Genomic DNA, 25,171 nt, shown 5'->3' on the forward strand with positions numbered 1-25,171 from the left:
ATCTTCTATACTTTCCACAGTATGCATCCGATGAAGTGAGCTGTGGCTCACGAAAGCTTATGCTCAAATTGTTTAGTCTTTAAGGTGCCACAAGTACTCCTTTTCTTTTCGCGAATGCAGACTAACACGGCTGTTACTCTGAAAAATGCTCTCACTGTAGAGACTAACTATGCCTGTTATATGTGTGAGAGTTGGCAAGATGTTAGTTTACACTGAACTATTCCTACAGTCTTGTATTACAAAAGCGTTTGTTTACCTGATGTTCTGTTTCATATTTTTAGGCAGAAGTAAATCTAATTTGGGTTGGACGCCTCTTCACCTTGCATGCTATTTTGGACATGGCAGTGTGGTCAAGGATTTACTGAAGGTATACTTAATGCTGTCTCTTTCTAAATGAGTCTGAAGATCCTACATAAAACAAGATAGTATCATGAAAAACATTAATACTATTTCATGATACCACAAGTTGTTCAAAGGACCAATAGCTATTGTCTACTTCTGAAAGGTCAAAATAGACAGGAAAAGTGGTTTTTCTACTGAAGTGCAAACTGTTTACTTGAAGAGAAGCAATGCAATTCTAAGTGAAGACTATGAACTATCCTTCTCACTAGTCATGTGCACGCTTGTATTTAATTACATGCTTGTACATGTACATATTTACATGGGAAAATATATGGAAATGTAGCAGGGTACAGATTATCCAACATTCTTGGAATGCATCGGAGACCACTGTTACAGAAAGTGGAGAAAGCAACTAGGAGAAGAGGTAATTCTGGTTTTGATTCTGACAAACAGGAACTAGTAGAGAAGTTGAAGGTGGAAGGCAGCTTGCGTGAAAGTGATCATGAAATGCAATAGAGTTTGATTCTAATGAATGGTAGGAGGGAAAACAGCAGAATAAAGATGATGGACTTTGAGTTTGCTAAAGTCTGCCTTCTTACAGGATTGGTAGGAAAGATCCTATAGGAATCAAGTAGAAGGAGAAAAATGTTCAGGAGAGTTGGCAATTTTTTTAAAGAAACCTTATTAAAGGCACAAGGACAAATGATCCCAATGTGGTAGGGAAGATAGGAAGTATAGGAGACTTCTTTAATGACCTGAAACTGTCATTCAAAATGTGGAAACTACATCAAATTACAAAAGACAAATATTAAAAAAACAAACCCACAAGCATGTAGGGACAAAATTAGAAAGGCCAATGTACAAAACAAGATTAAACTAGCTAGGGACATAAAGGATAACAAACATTTTACAATCCATGAGAAGCAAGGGGAAGACCAAGGACTGGGTAGGCACATTACTCAATGTGGAAGGAGAGACAATAACAGAAAATTCATCCGATGAAGTGAGCTGTAGCTCACGAAAGCTTATGCTCAAATAAATTGGTTAGTCTCTAAGGTGCCACAAGTACTCCTTTTCCTTTTTTTTTGAGAAAATGCAGCAATAGCTGAAATGTTAAATGGCTTTTTTGTTTGTGTTTACCAAACAAGTTAGTTGGAGATTGGATAACTAACACCGTGAAAATCACTGTAAAATGGGGTAGGATCTGAGACTCAAACAGGAAAAAAAAAAAAAACAAGTTAAGTATCTTCAAGTCTGCAGGGCCAGATGAAATACTTCCTAGAATATTTAAGGAACTAGCTGAAGAGATCTCTGATCCATTAGCAATTAAGACTACATTTTAGTCATGGGTATTTTTAGTAAGTCATGGACCAGTCACAAGCCGTAAACAAGAATTCACAGCCTGTAACCTGTCCATAACTTTTACTATATACCCCTAAGTAAAACTTGGACTGGGGCCCTGTGGGTGCTTGGGGAGGGGCCCTGTCCCTGCCATGAGCTCTGGGTCCACAGCTCCCATTGGCCAGGAACTGCAGTCAATGGGAGTTGTGGGGGCAGTGCCTGGAGGCGGGGGCAGTGCACAAAGTTCCTTGGCCCCTTTGCCTAGGAGCTGCGGGGACATGCTGGCTGCTTCTGGGGAGCCCCCTCCCCATACCCAAGATGCTGCTGCTGAGGGGCAAAGGGTGCAGTGGCCCAAAACTGCCCCAGCAGCAGTTGGTGCAGCTGGCCCAGGGGCTATCCGAGCAGCTGCACTGGCCGCTGCAGAAGTCACAGCTATCATGAAAAGTCACAGAATCTGACCTTCGTGATAGACATGCAGCCTTAGTAATTATCTTTGAGAACTCATAGAAGTTGAGGGAGAGACCCGAGGACTGGAAAAAGGCAAATATACTGTAGTACCTGTCTATATTTGCTTTTCATAAACAAATCAGGGACTTAGACTAGTTAGCTTAACTTCGGTATCTGGAAAGTTAATGATGCAAATCAATCAATTTATAAGCACCTTCCTAGAAGAAAATAAGGTGTTAAGTAACAGTTGACATGCTTTGACATGACTTGCTCTTGACAAATCCAACCTAATATCCTTTTTTGGTAGAATAGGGGAGACAGTAGAGAGGATATATCTTGACTTTAGAAAGGCTTTGATTCTGTCTCTCTGATTGTCAAAAACTAGAGAAATATATGGTACACAACTGGTTTGGAAAATCATTCTAAGACTAGTTATCAAATGTTTCACAATTGAGCTGGAAGGGCATATCAAGGGGAGTCCCGCAGGGGTCTGTCCTGGGTCAATTTCTAATTAATATTTTCATAAATAATTTTAATAATGGCATAGAGAGTGCATTTATGAAGTTCATGGGTGATGCAAACCTGGAGGGGTTGCAGTTGCTTTGGAGGACAGGATTAGAATTCAAAATGATATTGGCAAACTGGAGAAATGGCCTGAAGTAAATAGGATGGAATTCCATAAGGACAAATACAAAGTACTGTGCTTAGGAAGGAATAATCAATTGCACAAATACAAATATTGTATTTATTTATAGGGAAATAACTGTCTAGAAAGGAGTACTACAAAAATGGATCTGGGGGGTGTGATACAGGAGGGCCAGGGAGAGTGGTAGAGGGGAAATATATAAGCCCTAGGCTAATTAAGGTGTGGTTCCCTGTAGACTAGGGAGGGTGGCTACAGGTTAATTGGAGCACCTGTAGTCTATTAAGGCCCTGTCACAAACCCAATAAAACCCCCTGCTTCAGGGAGGCAGAGAGGGGGAGGAAGGAGAGGACTGGAGCGTGGAGGTGTTTTGAAAAACCAGGGAGACCCTGCCCCAGCAGGGGAGGGAGACTCCCTTCCACAGCGTCTAAGAACCGAAGGTACCCCACCCAAGGGGGAACAGGGTAAGAACCTGCAGGGGTTGAGAGGGGCTGGGGCTCAGAGTGAGGAGCAAACCTAGACCCCTCCCCTGCTTCCCTCCTCTACCACCTACCCGGGCCACTAGCGGGATCCTCTGTGCCCCAAGAGCAGGGGCAAGGGGTGGCATCTTAGCCCCCTGCCAAGAAAAGCGCAGGACCTACCATACTAACATCGGCTATCTTGTCACAGGGGTTATAGTGGATCACAAACTAAATATAAGTCAGTTATATAATACTGTTGCCAAAAAAACCACATCACTCTGGATGTATTAGCAAGAGTGTTGTAAGCAAGACACAAGAATAATCATTCCACTCAACACTGATAAGGCCACAACTGGAGTATTGTCCAGTTCTGGATACTACACTTCGGGAAAGATGTGGACAAATTGGAGAAAGTCCAGAGGAGAGCAAATTATTGAAGGTCAGGAAAACATTGTAGAAAAATTTGTTTCATCTGGAGAAGAGAAGACTGAGAGGAGACAAGTCTTCAAATACATGAGGTTATAAAGAGGGTAATAAATTCTCCTCCGCTGAAGACAGAGGAAGTAGTAATAGGCTTAAATTTCAGCAAGGGAGACTTGGGTTAGACATTAAGAAGCTTTTCCTAATGTAAGGGTAGTTAAGCACTGGAATAAATTGCCTAGGGAGGTTGTAGAATCTTCATCATTTGGAGGTTTTTCAGAACAGGTTACACCAACATTTGTCAGGGATGGTCGAGGTCAGGGATTCTCAAACTTCACTGCACCATGACCCACTTCTGACAACAAAAATTACTTCACGACACCAGGACCAGGGACCAAAGCCCCACTGCCCTGGATGGCAGGACCAAAGCCCAAGCCCCACCTGTCTGGGCAGTGGGGTCAAAGCTGAAGCTCAAGGTCTTCGGCCTCAGGCAGGGGTCCTGCAACCTGGGTCCTGCTGCCCAGGGCTGAAGCCCTCAGGCTTTGGCTTTGCCCTCAGTAGTCGGGCTCGGGCTTCAGCCCTAGGCTCCAGCAAGTCTAAACCAGCCCTTGTGACCCCATTCAAAGGGGGTCACATCCCACTTTGGGGTCCTGTCCCACAGTTTGAGAAACACTGGGAACTGCTCAAACTGGGGCAGGCCTCCCAAGGGAGGCCGAGGAATGTGTTGGGGAGTGAGAGCTGTGTGCAACCTGGTGCTCAGATTTCCATCCCCGACCCCTGGGACGTGGCTCAGGCTGTCCTTCCCACCCCTACTTCAGTCCCTCACCAGGAAGTGCAGCATGGGCTCAGGCTCTCCTTCCCCCACATCCCTCACCTGAAGGTGGCAGGGCTCTGGCTGTCAGCTTCGGGGTGGCAGCAGCAGCATCAGTATCCCTTTTCACAGCAGACTTAGCTCCCCATTGCAACCCTTACTTCTGCTATTCATCAAGATCACTTTTCACATTGCCTCCCTTGCTTCTGTGCTGCTACTGGCAGGGCACTGCCTTCAGAGCTGGGTGCTCGGCCAACAGCTGCTGCTCTCCACTCTGCCTTCAGAGCTGGGTGGCAGTATATGTATGTGGAGGGAGGGGGCCATAAACTACTGAAGACACAAAGAAGGGGTACCTGTTCAAATAAGTTTGAGAACTACTGGTCTAGATAATACTTAGCCCTGCCTCAGTGCAGGGGACTCCCCAAGATGACTGTCAGGTCCATTCCAGTCCTACACTTCTATGTGCTTATGTACTGTTGCGCTTGTAGGCAGCTAACTACATAGGAGCTGCAAGGGGGGGTAACCCCCCACCCCACCCCAAGGTCAGCACCTCCCCAAACCCCTGCCCCTAGCCCTGAGCCCCCTCACATACACCCAAAGTGCTGCTGCCAGAGCAGCCCCTGAGCCAGCACCAGCCACTGCAGAAATTCCAGAGGTCATGGAAAGTCACAGAATCAGTGACCTCAGTGACTGACTTGCAGCCTTAGGCATAACCAGTGTTGGCAGTTAAGCTCCACAAAAGCTAACCAACTATCTGCAAAGTACAGCTAATTGCAGCATTCAGATACATGCACCAAAAACAAATGTGCCTTTTTTTGCTTTTTTCTGAAAGCCACACAGTGAATGGGAGGGGTGACTTCTTTTAAATTGATTTGGAAATAAAAAGAATAGATCTAGGTAAACTTGGATCTGGTTCTACATGGAAAAACTAATAATCGGGAGATTCTGGTCTGGGAAACCGACTGAGATTTTGCTACAAGGTTTCCATCTCTAGTCCTACAAACAAAGCTAGTATCAACAAATGATACTGTCCCTGACCCAAAGACTTTGCTTACAGCATAGAGTAAACAAATGGCAAGCCTTCAGGGTGGGAAGGGGGGAGATTGTCAAATCCTCTTAATACGTGGATCAGTGTCCTACAAAAATGGGTGAGTGCTAGTGCCCTTCTTACAGACAGAGTGATGGATGGAGGTTAAATAGACGGTGACTTGTCCTGGGGCAAAAAGGAAAGGTGTTTCATGTCCTCTGTGTATATAAATCTCCCCACTTGTGTTTTCCACTGAATGCATCTGATGAAGTGAGCTGTAGCTCATGAAAACTTATGGTCTAATAAATGTGTGAGTCTCTCAGGTGTCACCCTGAGAGACTCAGGGTGGCCCTCCTTTTCTTTTTGTGGATACAGACTAACACGGCTGCTCCTCTGAAACCTGTACTAGGGCAGTGGTTCTCAACCAGGGGCCCAGGACCCCGGGGGGAGAGCAGGTTTCAAGGGGGCTGCTGAGCGGGGTCTGTGTTAGACTCGCTGGAGCCCAGGGTAGAAAGCTGAAGCCCACCACAGGGGGCTGTAGTCTGGGGCCCTGAGCCCCACCACCGGAGGCTGAAGCCAAACTTAACTTTGCAGGGGCCCCTGTGGCATGGGCCCCCAGGCAGTTGCCCTGCTTGCTACTCCTTAATGGTGGCTCTGGTTTTTATATGAAGAAAACCAGTTGTTGTGGCACAGGTGGGCTGTGGAGTTTTTATAGCATGTTGGAGGGGCCTCAGAAAAGAGGTAGGGAACCCCTGCCCTAGGGTACTTTGTGGCAGTCAGGAATAGACCTAATCTCCTGACTCTAGTCTCGTGAGCTCCATCACTAGACCAGTTTCCCAGCTATAGTAAAACCACATAGTCCCATTAGTTCTGTTGCATATGCAGCTTGTCCTGATCTTTCTGACCATTTTAAGAGCAGGGTTCAGCAGGTGCAGTGTTTTGAAATGGGATTTTAAAGCGTGAGAGAGAGATCAAGGATCTCGGGTGCAGGAAAGGAATGGGAAAGATGGAGCTGAGATTCAGACAGGAATACAGTGGTACATTGCCTTTATGGTACATAGAGGAGTTTCCACTTGATGTGGAAAAGGGCAGGGAGCCAGTGAAGAGATCATGAAACCTGCTAGTCGTGGCCTATTTAATCTTTTGAAGAGGAGTGTATAATAGTACTACAGTGTGATGTCTTTCAACTGGAGTGAAACTAAAGCTTTAATGGCTGCTGTATGCAACTTGTGCAACTTGGAGATGAGTGACAGCAAAACAAAGGCCATGTCTACACCTTAAAAAGTTAAGTCGACCCAGCTACATCACTCAGGAGTGTGAAAAATCCACACCCCTGAGCAAAGTGGTTAAGCCAGCCTAACTGCTGGCATAGACCGCTCTAGGGCTGTGTCTACGCTACCCCTTGTTTCATATAACTTATATTGCTCAGCGGGGTGAATAACCCCCTCCCCCCCGATTATGTAAGTTACACCGACATAAGCACCAGTGTGGACAGCACTATGTCGGCAGGAGAGCTTCTCCTGCCAACATGGCTACCGCTGCTCGTTGGCGGTGGTTTAATCATGTTGACGGGAGAGCTCTCTCCCATAGAGTGACTACACTAGAGGTCTTGTAGCAGTGCAGCTGCATTGATACAGCGGCGTCACTGTAAACTCTCTAGTGTAGACATAGCCTAGGCTGACTAAAAAATTCTTCTGTTGAACTAGCTACTCTCTCTCAGGGAAGTAGCTTAACTACAGAGATGGGAGAACCCCTCCTGTTACGGTCGTGAGTATCTATGCTGAAGCAGTAGAACAGCGCTGCTGTAGTGGTTTAAGTGTAGACGCAGCCCCAATCTGAATTTGTTCCCTTTCACAAGGGCTCCTTGTAGATTTCCTCCCCTCTAAATCTTTCCATGTTATCACTGATTTACAACTATACTGAGGCACTGGCTTTACAACTATACTGGGACACACAGAAAACCTCCTAATTCATTCTTGACAAATAGGTTATAAACCAAGAGGTGTCGGTAACACTGAGTTCTTTCTGGATGGAATATTTTTTGTAGAGGTAACCTACTGACCTGCCTGTGTTTCCAGCATTACTTAACTGTCTCTGTCTTGGCAGGCTGGTGCAGAAGTAAACGTGTTAAACGATATGGGGGACACACCACTGCATCGTGCAGCCTTCACTGGACGCAAGGTAAAAATACACTATTGTCTAACTACTTGTGTTCCACCCTGTGTGGTTCACCCAGCATAAGATTGTGTCCCCATAAAGGGTGCTATAATGTGTCAATGGAGTCTAAAATGTTAAGTGGTTTAAAATAGTAACACATTGAAGCCAAAGCATTTGAGGTAGGAAAAATCCTTGTAGCAGCACATTCCAGAAAGCTACCAAAGGACTAATTTTAATGTGCCTAACATCTAGTCTGTCTAATCCTCAGTTTGGTTTGTTTTTTTTGGGGGTTTTTTGGCAGAGAAAGAACTGCTTTTTTTTTTTCCTTGGGGGGGTAGCGGAGACCTCAGTCTTCCTTCTCCATAGCTACTGTTTCCTTTTTTGTTCTCCAGGATGTGGCTGGCAGCTGGAAAGGGGGAACATAGTCATTTTCCTCTGAAGCACTTTACCTGCATGCCTGTCTGTGCAGTCATTCCTACGTCACTCGTACTATGTGCGTGGGGTAAAGCACTTTAGTGCGGGAGCATAGCACTAATCAGCCTCTCAGCTGTAAATGCTGGTTGTCAGATGGAAGCCAGTTTGGAGGGATGGGAAAAGTAGCTATTTCTGCATACAGCTTGACAGACCACTTATTAATCTCTCACAAACCATAGCAGAAAGCAGTGATGCTCAGATGCCAGTGGTTCAGAAGTCAAATTATCGATAAACATTACCCAAATGAGCCACAGTAGTGTGAATTCATTGTTGCATTTACTATAGTACCTGTATATTCATATTTAAACAGTATGATGGAAGATATTTAGTTTTTACTTATATTTCCCATCATACTGTTTTAAATAGACTATAATTATTTTCACAGCAAAATGACTATTTTATCAACTACAACTGGTTAATAACATAGTAAAAGCATCGTGAATGGTTAATAATTAAATCAGTATTTTAATATCATGTGCTGCAAATAGCCTCAGGAGACACATTAAAGAGCCCCTTGCAGCTCAAGACTCTGAGTATCGCTGCCATAAAGAATAATTAGACTTAATTTAAGAATGGCCATACTGAGTCAACCACTTGTCCATCAAACCCAGTATCCCGTCTAGTGGGCAGTGCAGATGCTTCACAGGGAATGAACAGAACCTGTCAGAGTGATCCGTCTCCTGTCATCTGGTCCCAGTGTCTGGCAGTCAAGAGGTTTAAGGACATGCAGAGCATGAGGTTGTATCCTGACCATCTTGGCAAATAGCCACCGATGGACCTGTCCTCCATGAACATATCTAATTCTTTTTTTGAACCCAGTTATACTTTCGACCTTCACAACATCCCCAGGCAACAAGTTCCACAGGTTGACTGTCTACTGCATGAAAAAGTACTTCCTTTATGGGTGTGTGCGCGTAGGGGGGTTGTGGTTTTTTTTTTTTTTTAAACCTGCGGCCTTTTAACTTCATTGGGTGACCTCTGGTTCTTGTTATGTGAATAATAAATATTTCCCCCTACACTTTCTCCATACCATTCATAATATTACAAACCTCTATCATGTCCCCCCATAGTAGTCTCTCTTCTAAACTGAACAGTCCTAGTCTTTTCAATCTCTCCTTATATAAAAGTTTTTCCGTACCCCTAATGACTTTCATTTACTTTTCTCTGTACCTTTCCTATTCATCTTGTTTGAGATGGCATGACCAGAACTGCACGCAGTATTCAAGGTGTGAGTGTACTATGCATTTATGTAGTGGCATTGTATTTTCTGTCTTATTCCTTTCTAATGGTTCCTAACGTTGTAGTGGCAGTCAAAAAAGCTAACACATTGAGCAGATATTTTCAGAGAATTATTTGACTCCAAGATCTTTTTAGAGTGGTAACAGCTAATTTAGACCCCATCATTTTGTATGTATAGTCAGGATTATTTTTTCTAATGTGCATTACTTTGCACATATCAGACTTGAATTTTATCTGCTGTTTTGTTGCCCAGTCACCCAGTTGTGTGAGGTTCCTTTGTAACTCTTCGCAACTGGTTTTGGACTTGCCTATCTTGAGTAACTTTGTATCATCTGCAAATTTTGCCACCTTACTGTTTACCCCTTTTTCCAGACCATTGATGAATATGTTGAACAGCACTGGTCCCAATACAGATCCTGCTATTTACCTTTACCCCCTTTACCTCTCTTCATTTGGAAAATTCAGCGTTTATTCCTACCCTTTGTTTCCTATCTTTTAACCAGTTACTGATCCATGAGAGTACCTTCTCTAATCCCATGATTACTACTTTGCTTAAGAGTCTAGTCAAAAACTTTCAGAAAGTCCCAGTACACTGCCAACTGGATCACCCTTGTCCATGTGTGTGGTGACGCTCTCAAAGAATTCTAATAGATTGAGGCATAATTTCCCTTTACAAAAGCTGTGACTCTTCCCCAACATCGTGTTCATCCATGTGTCTGATAATTGTGTTCTTTACTGTAGCTTCAACAAATTTACTGGATACTGAAGTTAGGCATACCAGCCTATAATTGCCAGGATTGCTTCTGGAGCCTTTTTTAAAAAATCGGTGTGGTGTTATGTTGTCCTCCAGTCATTTGGTACAGAGGCTGATTTAAGTGATAGGTTCACAGTTGGTAGTTTTGCAACTTCATATCTGAGTTCCTTCAGAACTCTTGGGTGAATACCATCTGGTCTTAGTGACCTGTTACTAGGGCCCTACCAAATTAATGTTCATAGGAATTTAAAAATCACAAATTTCATGATTTCAGGTATTTAAATCTGAAATTTCATGGTGGTGTAATTGTAGGGTCCTGACCCAAAAAGGAGTTTGGGGGGCTGGGTGTCACAAGGTTATTGTAGGGGGTGTTTCAGTACTGCTACCCTTACTTCTGCACTGCTGCTCGTGGTGGCACAGCCTTCAGAGCTGGGCAGCTGGAGAGCGGCTGCTGCTGGCCGGGAGCCCAGCTCTGAAGGCAGAGCAGCCGTCAGCAGCAGCACAGAGGTAAGGAGGGCATGGTATGGTATTGCCACCCTTACTTCTGTGCCACTGCCTGCAGAGCTGGGCCCTCAGTCAGCAGCCACCTCTCTCTGGCCGCCCAGCTCTGAAGGTAGCGCAGAAGTAAAGGGTGGCAATATAGTGACTCCTGCTCCCCCCCAAAAAATAACCTTGTGACCCTGCTGCAACTCCCTTTTGGGTCAGGACCCCCAATTTGAGAAATTCTAGTTCTCCTCTCCCCTGGTGAAATCTATATAGTATGGGGGGGAAGCACACAAGACCAAATTTCATGGCCGGGTGGGGGGGAGAGGGAGATCAGATTTTATGCTCAGTGACACATTTTTCACGGCTGTTAATTTGATAGAGCCCTACCTATTACTGTTTAACTTGTCAGTTTGTTCCAAATTTCCTCTTTTGACGCCTCAATCTGGGATAATTCCTCAGATATGTCACCTTTTTTAAAAGAGGCTCAGGTGTGGGAATATCCCTTTGCATCTGTCTTCACTGCAGAAGATGTAAGAATTCATGGGCAGCGGGTATAATAGTCCAGGGAAGGTTTGGTCTTCTCTCACGCTGCTGCTGACCCACTGCTAGACACCTGAGCTGTGGTGGTCCCGCCCCTTCTCCGAGGCCCCCACCACCTGCTGCTGTCTCCCCTCAGGGGCATGGGGGAGTGAGGAGTGACAGAGCCAGCAGTGGGTGGGGGAGTGAGGAGGCTCCAGCCGGCGGGCCAGCCCAGCACTTGGGGGTGGGGGAGAGGCTGGGGCTCCTCCGGTCCTGTGGGGGCCCCTTAGGGCTTCTGTTATGGGGGTGGAGGGGTCTGGGGCAGAAGGGGCGGGGCTGGTGGGCTAGCCTCCCCAGAGCGGGGTTTCATCTGGTGCCCATGAAAGAATTCATTTAGCTTTTATGCAATGGTCTTGTTTTCCTTGAGTACTGCTTTAGCACCTTGATCATCCAGTGGCCCCACTTATTGTTTGGCAGTCTTCCTACTTCCAATGTACTTAAACATTTTTTTGCTGTTTGTATCTTAATTCTTTTTTTGGCTTGCCTAATTATAGACTTTAAGGCTGACTTGTCTGGATTAGTTGGATATTAGTTGCATAGCTAAAGGGGATTGAAATCACTTGTGTTAAGTGCTCATTCATATGAAGCTCTATATCCAATAAGCCTAGAAACAATATTGTAAATACTGATCTCCTATCCACTTATTACATAGAATACCAGAATTAAGATGAGTAGATTCAGTAGCTAATTAATATGAACAACTTGTTCTTTCAAACAGAAGCCATTTGCCTCTTAATGCTGTATAGGCATAAACATGTAAAATGTAGATCTGATTCTCATATGACCATATGGTTACGCAGCAGAAAGTGTTGTCTCTGATCAGCTTTGAGTGATACTTAAAGTTCTCCAGTACAAGATTCCTTACTACAAGTGTTTATTGTCACACTCTTGAGTAAGATGTCTTTATGCCTGACTTTACTGCTGTGTATCTTCAAGTCCAGGTAACTTACTGTGGTCCCTTTATTCCAAATAATACAACAGGATTGTGATTTTCTTCCCTTGCCATGTTTTACCAACTCATTGTGGCAGTGAACCAGTTACACGCTGCTAGGCTCACAAAGGAGGGTTGCAAAACAGTGGACCAACCCAGTTCTAGGAAAGTGCCATTGTGATAAAACATCATAACTTTGAACTTTTCTTGCAGGAGGTGGTGATGCTGCTCTTACAGTATGATGCTGATACTTCTATTGTTAACGGGGGTGGACAGACGGCAAGAGATGTTACACAAGATAAAGAGATCAATAATATGTTGGAAGGTAACTTCCTGTGTCTTCACTGCCTTTCATAAGCATTTGTAGCTCTGAAGAAAGCTGCTTCACCTACAAGTTCACTTGATTTCAAAGTAGCTTCTGGTTCAAAACTAATTAAACTAATTTTCAGTCACTTCTATTGTAAAAACACTGACCAGTCAATACAACAGGGCTGTTTGTTAGTGCCTTTGAAAGAAGCCTTAAAAATTATTTGTAAATGCTGTTTCTGATCAAAGTTAGGGCCTTAAAGGCAACACTGTTTTTTTTTTTTTTCTCTGAGCCCTTTAATGATGTGGACTATGTGTAGCACTCAAAGCCCTAGCTCACTGCATAGGGGAAAGTAATCCAAGCATGTGCTGATAACAAAAGCTGCTTTGTGTGTAACAAGATGGGACATAAACCACTTCACTTGGATGCAAACATAATTTCTAGCATTTTGCAAAGATAGTGGGCAAACCTGCTCAGACATCAGTGACTCTGCTAGGTGTCAGAGGAATTGCAGGAAAGATCCTCAAATCTGTTTCCAACTCTGCTTCTCTAACCACTAGATAGTGTTTGGAGAATAATAATTATTTCTCCACTCTAAAATTCTCACCTACAAAGAGGCTAGGTAGGTTGTAGGGCATCTTCGCAGGGGAATAGAAAAGGGAAATCTGCCCAATTTAACTTTGAGTACCAAATGGTCAATGGGAAAAGACGCTCTGAATCATTCACAAACTTACCAGGTCTTCCTCTGGACAATTTCAGCTCTGAAAGTGGAGACCCTGTCCAAGTGATTTTGGGTCTCCAGCCTGAGATGAAGCAAAGGGGTGTGACTTCCAGAGAGCAGGTGCTTAACATTTTTTGAAAATCAAATCTTAAAGGTGTCAAAAGTTGAATACCCAAAATTGATTTACTTTTTCAAGTCTTGACCTGTACTGCTTTCAAAAAGCAAGTATGTTTTATGTATTGATTCACTACTATGCTATCTGCAAACAAAGGGTAAGAAAATAACTATCACTTAGCCCCAGTACTGCCACCAGGAATACTTTTTAGATGGGGGTTCTTGACAACATAACCCTGAATAGACTTTATGAATAATTGATCTTAATTCAAATGTAATTCTTTAATTTGAACAGATTGGTACATGTGGCTCTTAAAGTCAAATATGGACTAGAAAACTAAAAATTTCCAGATGAAATCATTCCAAGCAGTACTTTTCCAGAAAACATGCTATTCCTTAATTGTACATGAGATTACAGGCAATTCTCATAAACAGATGCTCTACAGATAAATTCTTAGAATGAGTGCACTTCTCAGGGTGAAGCATTTATTAAAGCTCTTATAAATCTGGCTAACAATGTCAGTTTCACAGTTGTTGCTATGGTTACAATCTGACCACGTGACTGAAAACCAAGACTTCCTAAAAGTCTGATTAACCTGCAGGGGGATTTACTTTTTCCCTTAAATCCAGTTAAACTTATTAAAACACTTGATCCAGTTCTGCTGTCCTCAGTAAATGAAAACAAATTTACCAGTGGGATTTATCATGACACATTTATTAGGGCAACAAGATAATTTTGTGATGGTAAAAACTTCCATTGTATACAGAGATAGTGTAGAAACAGTTACATATGTATGCGCTAAGGGTCTGGGGGCGGGGGTGTTTTTGTTTTTTTGGAGAGAAGATCAAAGCACCCCATCTCCACCTGAAGTCCAATGAGTTGCTCAGCACTTCTGGAAAAATCCTACAATTGTGCCTAAACCTCTGGCTCCATAACTTGGAATGCCTAGAGTACATATCAATATGTAAACTGAGGAATTCCTGAGCTTTGTCCTCTACAGCACAGACAAGCTTGTCTACATCCTTCTGTTATATAGATAAATCACTTTTGGTATCTGTGAATAACAAAAAGTTGAAACAATAGCATCTTAATTTGTCAAATGATTATGCCAGTTATATGCATCTGAAGTCAAAAGACGTGAATAAATCACTTTAATAGTAATACCTAGCGCTCTTTTCACTGCTCCTTGAAAACAAACCATTCTTCTCGGAGTGTGACTAAAAAAAGTGTGCAAAGCTTGAATATTTCAGTCCAGAGGAGAACTCTGTGTAGTATGGATTGTGTTTAAAGCAAGACTTTTTTGCATATGCTCTTTTAGACACAAACCTATCAGGGCTTGAAAAATCCTAGCCCTCATGGTTGGGAAGAGAACTTTCCAAATGTGAATAGCATAAACCAGTGTTGTGCCATCATCTCAAGTCTGCAGTCAGCTCCACTGCTATTGCTCATAGCATAGACAAGCACCGGTTGGTACTGCTTGACTGGGGAGAAGCTCTTTTCTTCAAAGATATTAGAGCAGGATGCGAAATGCAGTTGAGAGGAGTAAACTAGCAAAGACTTCCCAACCAGACCACTACTACCAGGAAGAAAGGAGGGGGAAATAGAATCCCCCAGGCAACACTGTAGCAGCCACAGAACTTTATGATGGCATAGTAGAAAAGGTGCACTTTTTTAGGAGCCCTTTGGTGGTAGGGGTCAGAGGGAGTGGGAGTGGGTTGTGTCATGGAAGCTTCAAATAGCTTATTTTTAATATCCTACTCTAATGGATGGACCCCTCTATCAGAGTGACGGGTCAGCACTTCAGTAGTAATCCCAATAAGTGCCATAGTGCAGTTTTGGCTTCTTAAGTAGGCTATTTTCATAGAGTGGGACCTCAGTCTTACGCTGTACCTAGTAAGTTTGTTGCTAGTTATTGGGTGTCTGATTAAAATCTCTTAGCCGTGTATGTGAGTGTACAGTTTGTTGTAGAAGGCTGCTTGAGATTGACAGGTTAAGCTGGAGAAGGATGAGATTTTTGTGGGGAAAAAGTTAGTGGTAAGATAGAGAAGGGGAATAGAGGAGAGAGAAGATCTTTTTATAGGAAGGGAAAGAAAGTATAATATCCAAGATGCAAGTAGGGCTGGTTAAATAGTGTTGGTCAAATATTACCACTGAACTTCCCCAGTATTCATTGGAAAAAAAACCTTAGGACAAATACTTCTTGCCCTATTGAACCTCTACTACTTGGTAAATGTTTGAATACTTGAGTAACTTCAGAATTTTTCTGCAGTGATTTGTGACCTTTTAGACTTTTGCATGGTATTTAATTGACTCTGGAGGTCATGGCTCTGTAAGTGTATTTCACCCTGTCTGGTAGGCATAGCCCTCAAGTTAACAAGTGTTGAGGAAACTATAGGCCCTGTATACCGTGCTTGAACATTCTTCATTAGACAGATATCACTTTGCTGATGTTACATGTGTTCTTCTGAGACTACAACTGTGGTTGCTAAAGCTATTTTCACTTTGAAAACAGCAGTGGAAAGGACACAAGAAAGGAAACTGGAAGAACTGCTTTTAGGAGCAGCAAGAGAAGGGGAGACTGCAAAAGTCTCAGCACTGGTAAGAATTTGAGATGTTTTTCGCTACATATGCTACCTTCACACCCCGCACCCCTATGGTAGGCAACAGTCTGAAGTACAGTGCTTCCTTACCATTAGTATTCTCCTTTTTATTACAACAGATTAAGATGCAAAATTTTCTAGTGTTTTCTAATATCCTTCCTGAGTTGGCTAAAGGATACTGTGAAGTGCTACTGCTTGAACTTCTACAGTACCTCAGTCGTGGGGCTTACCATGAGAATTATCTGCTTCAGCTGAGATTAGTCTAGTACATGACAAACATTAGTGAGTACAAAATGTATGAATGCAACATGAAGTCTGAGACTTCAAAAACACACAATGAATCTGAGGTGTATCTTCAACCACAAAACAAATTCTGTCCCTGGTGTATATTGCAATACTTTCAGCCAGCAACAGATGCTGATTCTGGGTCTCAAAGAGAAACAGGTCTGGCCATGCTACTCCTCTGTGACCTCCAAGGAACACGTTAGTGCTAGTGGATGTAACATCTATACTGAACCAATGTCCCTGGGGTTAACAGCCACTTCCCTGCTGGAGGTGCTGGCCCTTGGATGAGACCGCAAACTAAAATTGATTACATGTAGTGATTAAAGTTTTTGTTTTGTAATGTGAAACTTGTACTACTTCTGGTACTCATTCACTGCATATCGGAAGTTTGCAGATTGAGTAAATCAAAATGTCTTAAATGTGTGGCTAGGAAATATAAATTTTTCACCTGTTTTTCTGAAATGGTTGGGAGAATGAGTTTCTAAAACAACTCTCCTGAAGTAAGATCAAATATGAAACTTAGTTCAAATGGTATCTTTCTGGTAAAGTTGTAAGCCCATCTTGTTTTAAAGCTTTGAACTAGTCGCATTTCATGACACATGAAATCCAGAAACATCACATGTGTTGCAATAAATTGTCAATCTATAGAGGTGTGACCTCTACCAATAAGGTTACCAGCAGAATTGTATTAAATATAAACTGACTGCATACTTTGAAGCTTCTTAAGGAGCTTTCCAACCACTACCTGAATGAGAAAATGGTTCTACTACTTGTATTTTTCTTGACCATGTACCCTCAGTTCAGTTATAAATCCGTTCCCTTCCAGCTCTATCTGGGGCTGCTAATTACTTAGAATATTCCTGTCCTTAGTCTTGATGGACTTCTGTGGCCTGTGTACATACAGGATGTCTGAGCTGATTGGTGTTCCCCTCTGGCCTTATCTATTAACACAGTGGTTCTAAAACTATGGGCTCCCAAAGGAGGCACAAGAATGTGTCAAGGGCGGTGTGAGCTGTGTGTTTTGTTTTTTGGAAGAGTTCTGGCTGTCTGCCTTGGGTGGCTGGGGTTTGTGCAGAAGGGCCATGCACACCCAGAAGGTGGGGATAAAGGGCCTCTCCCCACCCCATTCCTCACTGGGACGTAGCAGGGCTCTGGCTGTCAGCCCCGGGGGGCAGTAGCAGTGCAGAAGTAAGGGTTGCAATGGGGTACTGTCTTCTGCGAAAAGTGATATTGATGAATACTACTTCTGTGCCGCTCTTGGGGGGCCACCTTCAGAGCTGGCTGCCCAGCCAGCAGCTGCTGCTCTCCCAGCTTCAGAGCTGCGTGGCGATTATATGTACGGGGGCTGGGGAGAAGAGGCATAAATAACTACAGACACAAAAAAGGGAGGCCTGATCAAATAAGCTGTTGAGAGCCACTGTATTAACGCAAATAGTTTCAAAAGCGTAGGGAACTCTCATGTCAGCTGTTTCTCTACTAGCCATGTGCCATGTTACAGAAGACATATTGGTTTTCTCTTGAATCTGCTAAAATCTTTTTTTGTATATTTGTTACTCTGCTGCCTGAGGGACAGAATAATCCCTTCCCTAATGAGTTAAGGTTTTCCTGTGAATGTTGTCTTTTATGCACTGGGTTTTTATGAGCAACTGCTTCCGAGTTTTCCCATGGAGTTTTTATACTCCTTCCAGACATGTTTCTGAACAAAATGAGGATATCTGGGTCATAAGTGATAGGTACACACCTATAGAGAATTACAGATTCAACAAACTGAACACTGACTTTTAATTTATTTATTTATTTTTGATAGTATTGTCCTTATTAACTTACAGAACCTTTTACCATCAGGGCTTCTGATTTTAGAATTCTCTAAAAACTCAATTTCTGTTGTCTTCCTGTTCTCAAAGGAACCAAAAATCTTTAAACTATTAAGAGTACCATGGCAATGCAGCCAGTTCTGTGCTACATTGCACATGGGAGATGGGAAGGGGACGCTTAAGCCAAGAACATAGGGAAGTAGCTACTTGTAACTGAACCTCTCTCACTTGGCTGCTGTAGACCTCGTGCTTCCGATAGCATGATCCCTTTTCGTCACCCTACTTTTCAGTGTGTACATTTCAAGATTTCGGGGCAGGGAGCAGATACTTGACCATAAATCGCTCAGGCTATATGTAATGCAAGAGGAAAACTAAATTAACCTGTAAATATAAGTCTTTGTTTTTTAGTTGAACAGGCCAAAGCCTCCTGATATTAACTGTACTGATCAGATGGGAAATACACCATTACATTGTGCAGCATACCGTGCCCACAAGCACTGTGCCTTAAAACTTCTAAAAAATGGTGCAGACTCTAAAATCAGAAACAAAAATGGTAAGTAAAGTTCTTAGTTTAAATATGAAGCAAAGGAACTAAACCAGTGTCATTTTATGGGAGTACTTGTTAGCCACTGCTTAACTGTTAAGTGCAAGTTAGGCCTTGTCTGTATGGTGCAGCAATGTGAACTGCAGGCTATGAATTCTAATGCAGTGGTTCTCAAACTTTTTTTTTGCGGATCACTTGAAAATTGCTGAGGGTTTCAGCGGACCACTTAATGATTTTCCAAATGTTGTTTGTACTGTTGGCTAACTATTGTATAGCGCTTTGATATTTTAATATCCATACTTACCTTTCTAATGTGATGGATGTGCCCTCTCTCCCCCTGCCATGGCAGCCCCTGAGAGGGAAGGGGGCGGGGGGTCTCCCTCTCTCCCCTGCCACGGCAGCCCCCAAGCTGGGGCTGGAAAGGACGGGTGGTCTCTCCCCTGCCACAGCAACCACAATGCTGAGGCTGGGAAGGAAGGCCGTCTCTCCCCGGCAGCCGCAGCCCTGGAGCTGGGGAAGTCACCTCTTTCTCTGGCTGCTGCAGCCCTGCACATCCCAAATTCCTCCCACTTCTTTTCACCCCACTGCCCCCTCCCCCCCCGTGCACCCCAAGGCCATCACCTCACCTTACCTGTGTGTCTTCTCCAGGGTCCAGGCACCTAATTAGTGCAGCCACACCCGTGTGGCTCCACTAATTAGGTGGGTGGCCCTTCATTCTCTCATGTGCGGTCACCCAGGTGTGCACTTTAGAGGGAACTATCTGCGGACTACCTGAATGGAGCTCGTGGATCACTGGTGGTCCACGGACCAGTTTGAGAACCTCTGTTCTCATGCACACCAATGTGTTGCATGCTAACTGGCTTGTGAAGACCCTGTTGAGGTACACCAAAAGTTCCCTATTGCACTCTAACTTATGTGCTAAATTAAAATGCAATAGGGAGCTATTAGTGCTCACCAGTGTCTGCAGGGGCCAGTTAGTGTGCAACATGTTGGTGTGCATGAGAATTCACACCCCTGCAGTTTGTGTTGCTGCACCGTGTAGACGGGTTCTGAGTCACTTTTTGTTGACTCTGCCAGAGATGAGCATAGCAGCGTAAAAGCAGAGGATAAAATTTTCAGTTCATGGAAAGTCATTGGGACTGATGCTCCTGTGTCACTTCAGGTTCTCTTGACAATCCCACTTGTAAAGTTTATCTTGTCACTTTTTTTATCAAATTGACTGTAACACTCTGGTTAAATTAAAAGTAAATAACTGGCAGATGTTGACTAGAATAAAATCAGGCTTTTGTAATCCAGCAAAACTCTTCCTTAGCAATTCTCGCAAAATTCAATTTGCCCACAGTTTTAGAATAACAAATTATATTATATTTGTTGGTCAATTAAGAATTGTTCTTGTCTGGCAAGTGAGCAAATCTTGTAAGGTTCAGAAGATGTCTTACTGTAGGAAGTGAATCATAGCTAGTATACCACTCTCCTGCCAGCTGTTCTTTCTATCGATAGTGTTCAAACAAGCAAATGATTGCAATTGCTTTCCCTCTGAGCTAGATAGAAACCTTATGCCATATTAAATGCATCCAGTGTAATTACTACATAATACTTATCCACAGCATTAAATGTCCTACAACAGATCTAACTCCTAATTAAAGCTAAACTCTCTTCTGGATTTTATTTTGGTTATTAAACAGACCAGACACCGTTTGATCTAGCCCAAGGTGCAGAAATGAAACAGATACTTGGAGGAAGCATTGGCAAGGTGGGTACAAAAGATCCTATATTAAACTGTTCAAGAAACAATCAGTTGATTAGTTTTTTAAAATATTTTATTTTATATAGGTGATCAACAAACGCCTGAAACGATATGAAGGTCTCCTGTGGAAGGTATGTTTTCTTTTACTTCCCTTTTCATAATATGTAAAACAACCCAAACACTGTTTTCCAAGTCTATCCGAGAAGATTGTATTCTCTGCTCTTGAGAGGGGGTTGATGGATGGTGGCTTTTCTGTGATATCTTGACAGGTGTATTGCAGCATATCCAAGGATTAGTTTTGGAAATAGGTTACAGAGTAGCAGCCGTGTTAGTCTGTATCCACAAAAAGAAAAGGAGTACTTGTGGCACCTGAGAGACTAACCAATTTATTTGAGCATAAGCTTTCGTGAGCTACAGCTCACTTCATCGGATGCATGTAGTGGAAAATACAGTGGGGAGATTTTGTATACACAGAGAACATGAAACAATGGGTGTTACCGTACAGACTGTAACAAGAGTGATCAGGTAAGGTGAGCTCTTACCAGCAGGAGAGCGGGGCGGCGGAAGCCTTTGGTAGTGATAATCAAGGTGGGCCATTGTAGCTCATGAAAGCTTATGCTCAAATAAATTTGTTAGACTCTAAGGTGCCACAAGTCCTCCTTTTCTTTTTGCTAATCCTCGGACAGGAAGGCTGGTCCTGGATTTAGGACATCTAGGTACAATACCTGGTTCAGCCACAGGCTCCCTGTGACCTTGGACAAGTCTTGCTTCATCTACCCCGTGTCACAGTTCCTATCTGTACAATGGGGATAGTACTTGCCTACCTTTTTAAAGATCAACTCCATTAATAAGTGGGCTTTGCTTCTACTACAGTTTTGAAGGCCACATAAATATCTAGGTAATCTGACTACTGGTTACTGGTTCACTGCTATTCAGTATTATCCATAGGATACAGCCCATTCCTAAAAGCCTTGAAAACTGAATTATAGGGAAGATGGTAATAAAAGCTTACAAACATTTCTGTTCAGTACAGTCCCCAAAAGATGTTCTATCTCTCCTGATTTATTATAGGGAAAATCTTTATGTAACTCCTCTAAATCCTATAAAGATGTGTTTAAGTACAAGAAGCAACTTTCTCAAAAGAACTTTTGAAGAGTGTATATATTTTTAAAAATCCTATAAATAGTTTGGCTTAAACCAAAGTTCAGTGTAATAATAATTCACAAAGTTGGTTAACTGCCAATGCAAAACCATTTATTTACACCCTAAAAACCAAAATATTAAGCTGCAGCTTGTAAAGCGCACTCTCCCCATATCTAATGGCAATTAAAAGGTTTGATTTTTAGGCATCTCTTAACACTGCTATGAACTCTTAAAAGCAGACACTACTGTGCAGATGGCAACCCTTCAGGTTTCTTCCTGCTATCTGGATTCCATCCTCAGTTTCTTTGTTGCATATGTCAGATTGGCTAGATGAGTTACTTTTGATTATGGTAATATATAAGAAACCTTTCTGGTAGGTACTAACAACCACTCCAGTATAAGGGATCAGACATGTGGATAGCCATATTGAGTGCTGAACTACAACAAAGCTAAACTTAATTGACCAGGAAGGTTCCTACTGAGTAACAATGTTCATTAAAACGCCATAAATGTTGTTGTCTTTGTGGATACAACCAAACTTGTACTTGGTTTTTATAAATGTTCTCCCACTTCTTGGGGAAGGAAATAGAATAGTTGAAAAAACAGATACTGATTTAATGTTCAGAGTTTTAATAGATATAGCTCTTGGATCACATTTGAAGTAAAATAAATAAAATGTAGACTGTTAGCCACCAAGTATTGCTATCAGTTATCAGAAGTAGCCATGGGCTTTGAAATGACTAACATTCTCTTTTAGAGTTTAAGGTTTTTTGGTTGGAAACTTTACTGGGTAGTACTAGAACATGGAGTCCTTTCCTGGTATTGCAAACAGTAAGTGTCACACTAATTTCTTGATAATTAGAATCTTAATGACCCTTACCTTTCCAATATAAAATTTATTTATTTATTTTTTTAAATCTTCCAAAGGGCTGATGCAGTAAATAATGATCATCGCCAAGGATGCAAGCACCTAACACAAGCTGTCTGCACGGTAGGATGTGAAGCAGGGCTTTTAAAATACCAGTCATACACTGATATTGTGCACATAAGGACTATGAATTCTTTGGCTAAGTCACTACATATGGCTTCTGGCTCAGTTCCTTCAACATTTTCCAGATCACTGTGGCTTAGACAACTTCCCATATTTCATGCCTTATATGATGCCTCTCTGTAATATATAGTACAGAATCATAATTTTGTTTGTAATATGTGGCATGAAATAACACTTTTACAAAGAATTTTACCCTTTTGGTAACTAAGGGTTAGGTCTATGCTTACCGCAGTGTGTAGATACAGGCACTACAGGTGTGTGTCCATACTTGTCATTGCATGGCGCTGCTATATGCTGCAGCTAAAGGCTCTGGCAGGGGGAGGCAGTCAGACGCTACACAGCTTAAAAGTAGCAAGCTAGATAGAGGAGGCACTATTTGGGCATGTAGAAAGCCATGTGTAGGGTGTATACTCTGAGGGCTCAGGTAATAAGCAATAAGTATAAGGCGCTTGGAGGGGGACTATTCCAGTTGCTTTGAGCCTGTATCTCAAGTCTGCAATATCGGGTTAAAAAAACACCTCCCCTCTTTAAGATTATTTCAATTAAGAGCTAAACTATAACCTAGTTATACCTGCTGTCTAAAGAGAATATGAAAAACTGTTAGACTTCTGGCAAAAAATGTACCGTGAAGTGGAGCTACCTGTGATTATTTTTAATAAAGCAAAAGCCAACCATTTATGCTTATTTTTAAAAGGCAAAACTTCAGAAATATGGTCCTCAATATATGCCTCTAGCAAAACTTAATCTGTTTGCATTAATGACGTTACTACTTTCAGTGCTTGTATGTGTACATTACAGGAGGGGAATGTATGAATGTATCCTGTGCTGGAGAACTTTCCCTAGTGCTACACGTAGGGGTGAGAGTATAAAGGGCAGAGACCGCACTGCCCCTCTAGTTCCTTCTTACATCCATAGCTGTGTCATTCACAAGGAACACCAATGCTCCAGTCTACCTAGTATTACTTGGAAAAAGGATTGATCTTTTTATTTTATTTTGATTTTGCCCTCCTTTTGGGGTCCTTCCAGTCTGGTGGGTCTTTGGTACCAGGGAACTTATGCCAAGGTCCCGGGGGTTCAAATCTTGCCAAGGCTGTGGGAAGCCTATACCTGATAGTGACCCCCCCACTCTCCCACTGCCTCAAGTGTTTGGGTGAAGGCAACATCAGAGATGTAGATCACCTATCTGTTAGTCTTCAAGACTTGGATGAAGTTGAGAGAGGAGTGCCTCCATTATATTCTTATGGAAGTTGTTCCTAGACCAGCGTTGGAGCCACTGTCATCTAAGGGAAGCTCTTCAAAGGCTCCTTCCCAAAGTGTTTCCCAGGTCATGTCAGCTGAAAGAGGCTGCAGAAGATCCCAGTCTCCAGGACTGTCCTCTTCAAGGCCAGGGAATCAAAGTCCTGGCCTCAAAGCACAAGCATACGTCCACTTTTGGCCCCTTGAAGCATAGGGTATGGGGCTCTTTCACAAAGGATCATTCAGGTACTGATGGTAGAGTGCATCCTTCGACTTGCTGCACCCCAGCACAGACTCACTCAGGCCTGAGACAACCACCCTGGTCCCCTATCAGGGACCATTGTGACAGGCTACTTCTTCAGTGGTGACAGAGCAGTCTTGTCTGATTTGCTGCAGGTTAGCAGCTTGGTGGTACAGATGCAGATGGAGGCTGCTGCTGCAGCTAGATTTATTATGCCTGTCAGTACTGCTGTCATCTCCTTCAATGTGAGCATCCTCACCTGGCACTGACACAGCCTTTTAGAGGCACCGGGTCGCTTTTCCTTGGCATCGCTTGTCTTAGACTCAGCACTGCCATGTTCCATAGGGACAACTCAAGATCCTCTGCGCAAAGTACTACTGGCTTGGAAGCTGTCCAAGCTGCTCCAGTACTGTGCTCCAGGCGTAGGTCCCAACTGAGGTCACAGAGCACCTCTGCCAGCACCATATTTCGCTAGATTCTCTGGGTGCTCCGAGACTTCTTCAGACTCTTGGGTTTCCCTATACCAAGAGCATAGAGACCACTGTTTCTCATTGCTGGGGCTCAGACGGGTCTGTCCAGGGATTGGGATGCTTGCCCCAGCTAAGCCTGGGGCCTGGTACCATACTAGCCCCTCACAATGACCCTATTGGTTGCCTTGGAGGATGCCTCCAATTTCCAGAACCAATTCCTCTCATATGAGTATTCCCTCCGGTGGGATACTTGTCCTACCACCTTTGAGGGCGTGTCTACGCTGCAGTTAGACATCCCTGTCTGGCTCCTGCCAACTGACTCTGATTCCCACCTCACAGGGTCCCAGAGCCCAGGCTGCAGCTTGAGTCTCAATGTCTACACTGTAATTAAACAATCCCTTTGCCAGAGCCCCATGAGCCCAAGTCAGCTGACAGGTCAGCCAAGGGTTTTTAATTGTAGTGTAGATGTACCCTGAGACTGGTGATGGTACTGAACAGCCTCCTGACACCTATGCATTTGACTTACCATTGATAGCTCTGGTATAACCACTAGTACTGCAAGACCAACTCAGCCATCTTCCTTGCCTCCACTGTAAACCACTTCCTCTTCTCCAGTGAGGTCTTGGTACCAGATACGTCATCCCCCAGTACCAGATGACTTTAAAGGATACCAGTAGTTACTCAGGTCAATGGCAGCCTCTCTGGATATGCAGGTGTATTGCAGTGGCTTATACCGTTAAGAACAGCTCCTTCTTTTAGGCTCACAGTGCTGTCCACCAGAGAAC

At 43.2% G+C, this 25,171-nt stretch overlaps 1 protein-coding gene across 6 annotated transcripts in view; it reads left to right on the top strand.

Moving 5' to 3' along the window:
* Nucleotides 1–25,171, top strand: part of OSBPL1A (oxysterol binding protein like 1A) — a 207,892-nt gene that overhangs the window by 19,650 nt on the left and 163,071 nt on the right. For all 6 annotated transcript variants that reach the window (XM_073331361.1, XM_073331364.1, XM_073331365.1 and 3 more), the window contains exons 3-11: nt 282–367; nt 7,599–7,673; nt 12,326–12,437; nt 15,768–15,853; nt 18,363–18,507; nt 20,184–20,251; nt 20,332–20,376; nt 22,146–22,219; nt 22,316–22,379. In XM_073331361.1, coding sequence (XP_073187462.1) covers nt 282–367; nt 7,599–7,673; nt 12,326–12,437; nt 15,768–15,853; nt 18,363–18,507; nt 20,184–20,251; nt 20,332–20,376; nt 22,146–22,219; nt 22,316–22,379 — 755 coding nt within the window. The remainder of the gene's footprint in view (nt 1–281; nt 368–7,598; nt 7,674–12,325; nt 12,438–15,767; nt 15,854–18,362; nt 18,508–20,183; nt 20,252–20,331; nt 20,377–22,145; nt 22,220–22,315; nt 22,380–25,171) is intronic.

This window comes from Lepidochelys kempii, chromosome 2 (assembly GCF_965140265.1).
Source record: "Lepidochelys kempii isolate rLepKem1 chromosome 2, rLepKem1.hap2, whole genome shotgun sequence".
Lineage (NCBI taxonomy): Eukaryota > Metazoa > Chordata > Testudines > Cheloniidae > Lepidochelys > Lepidochelys kempii.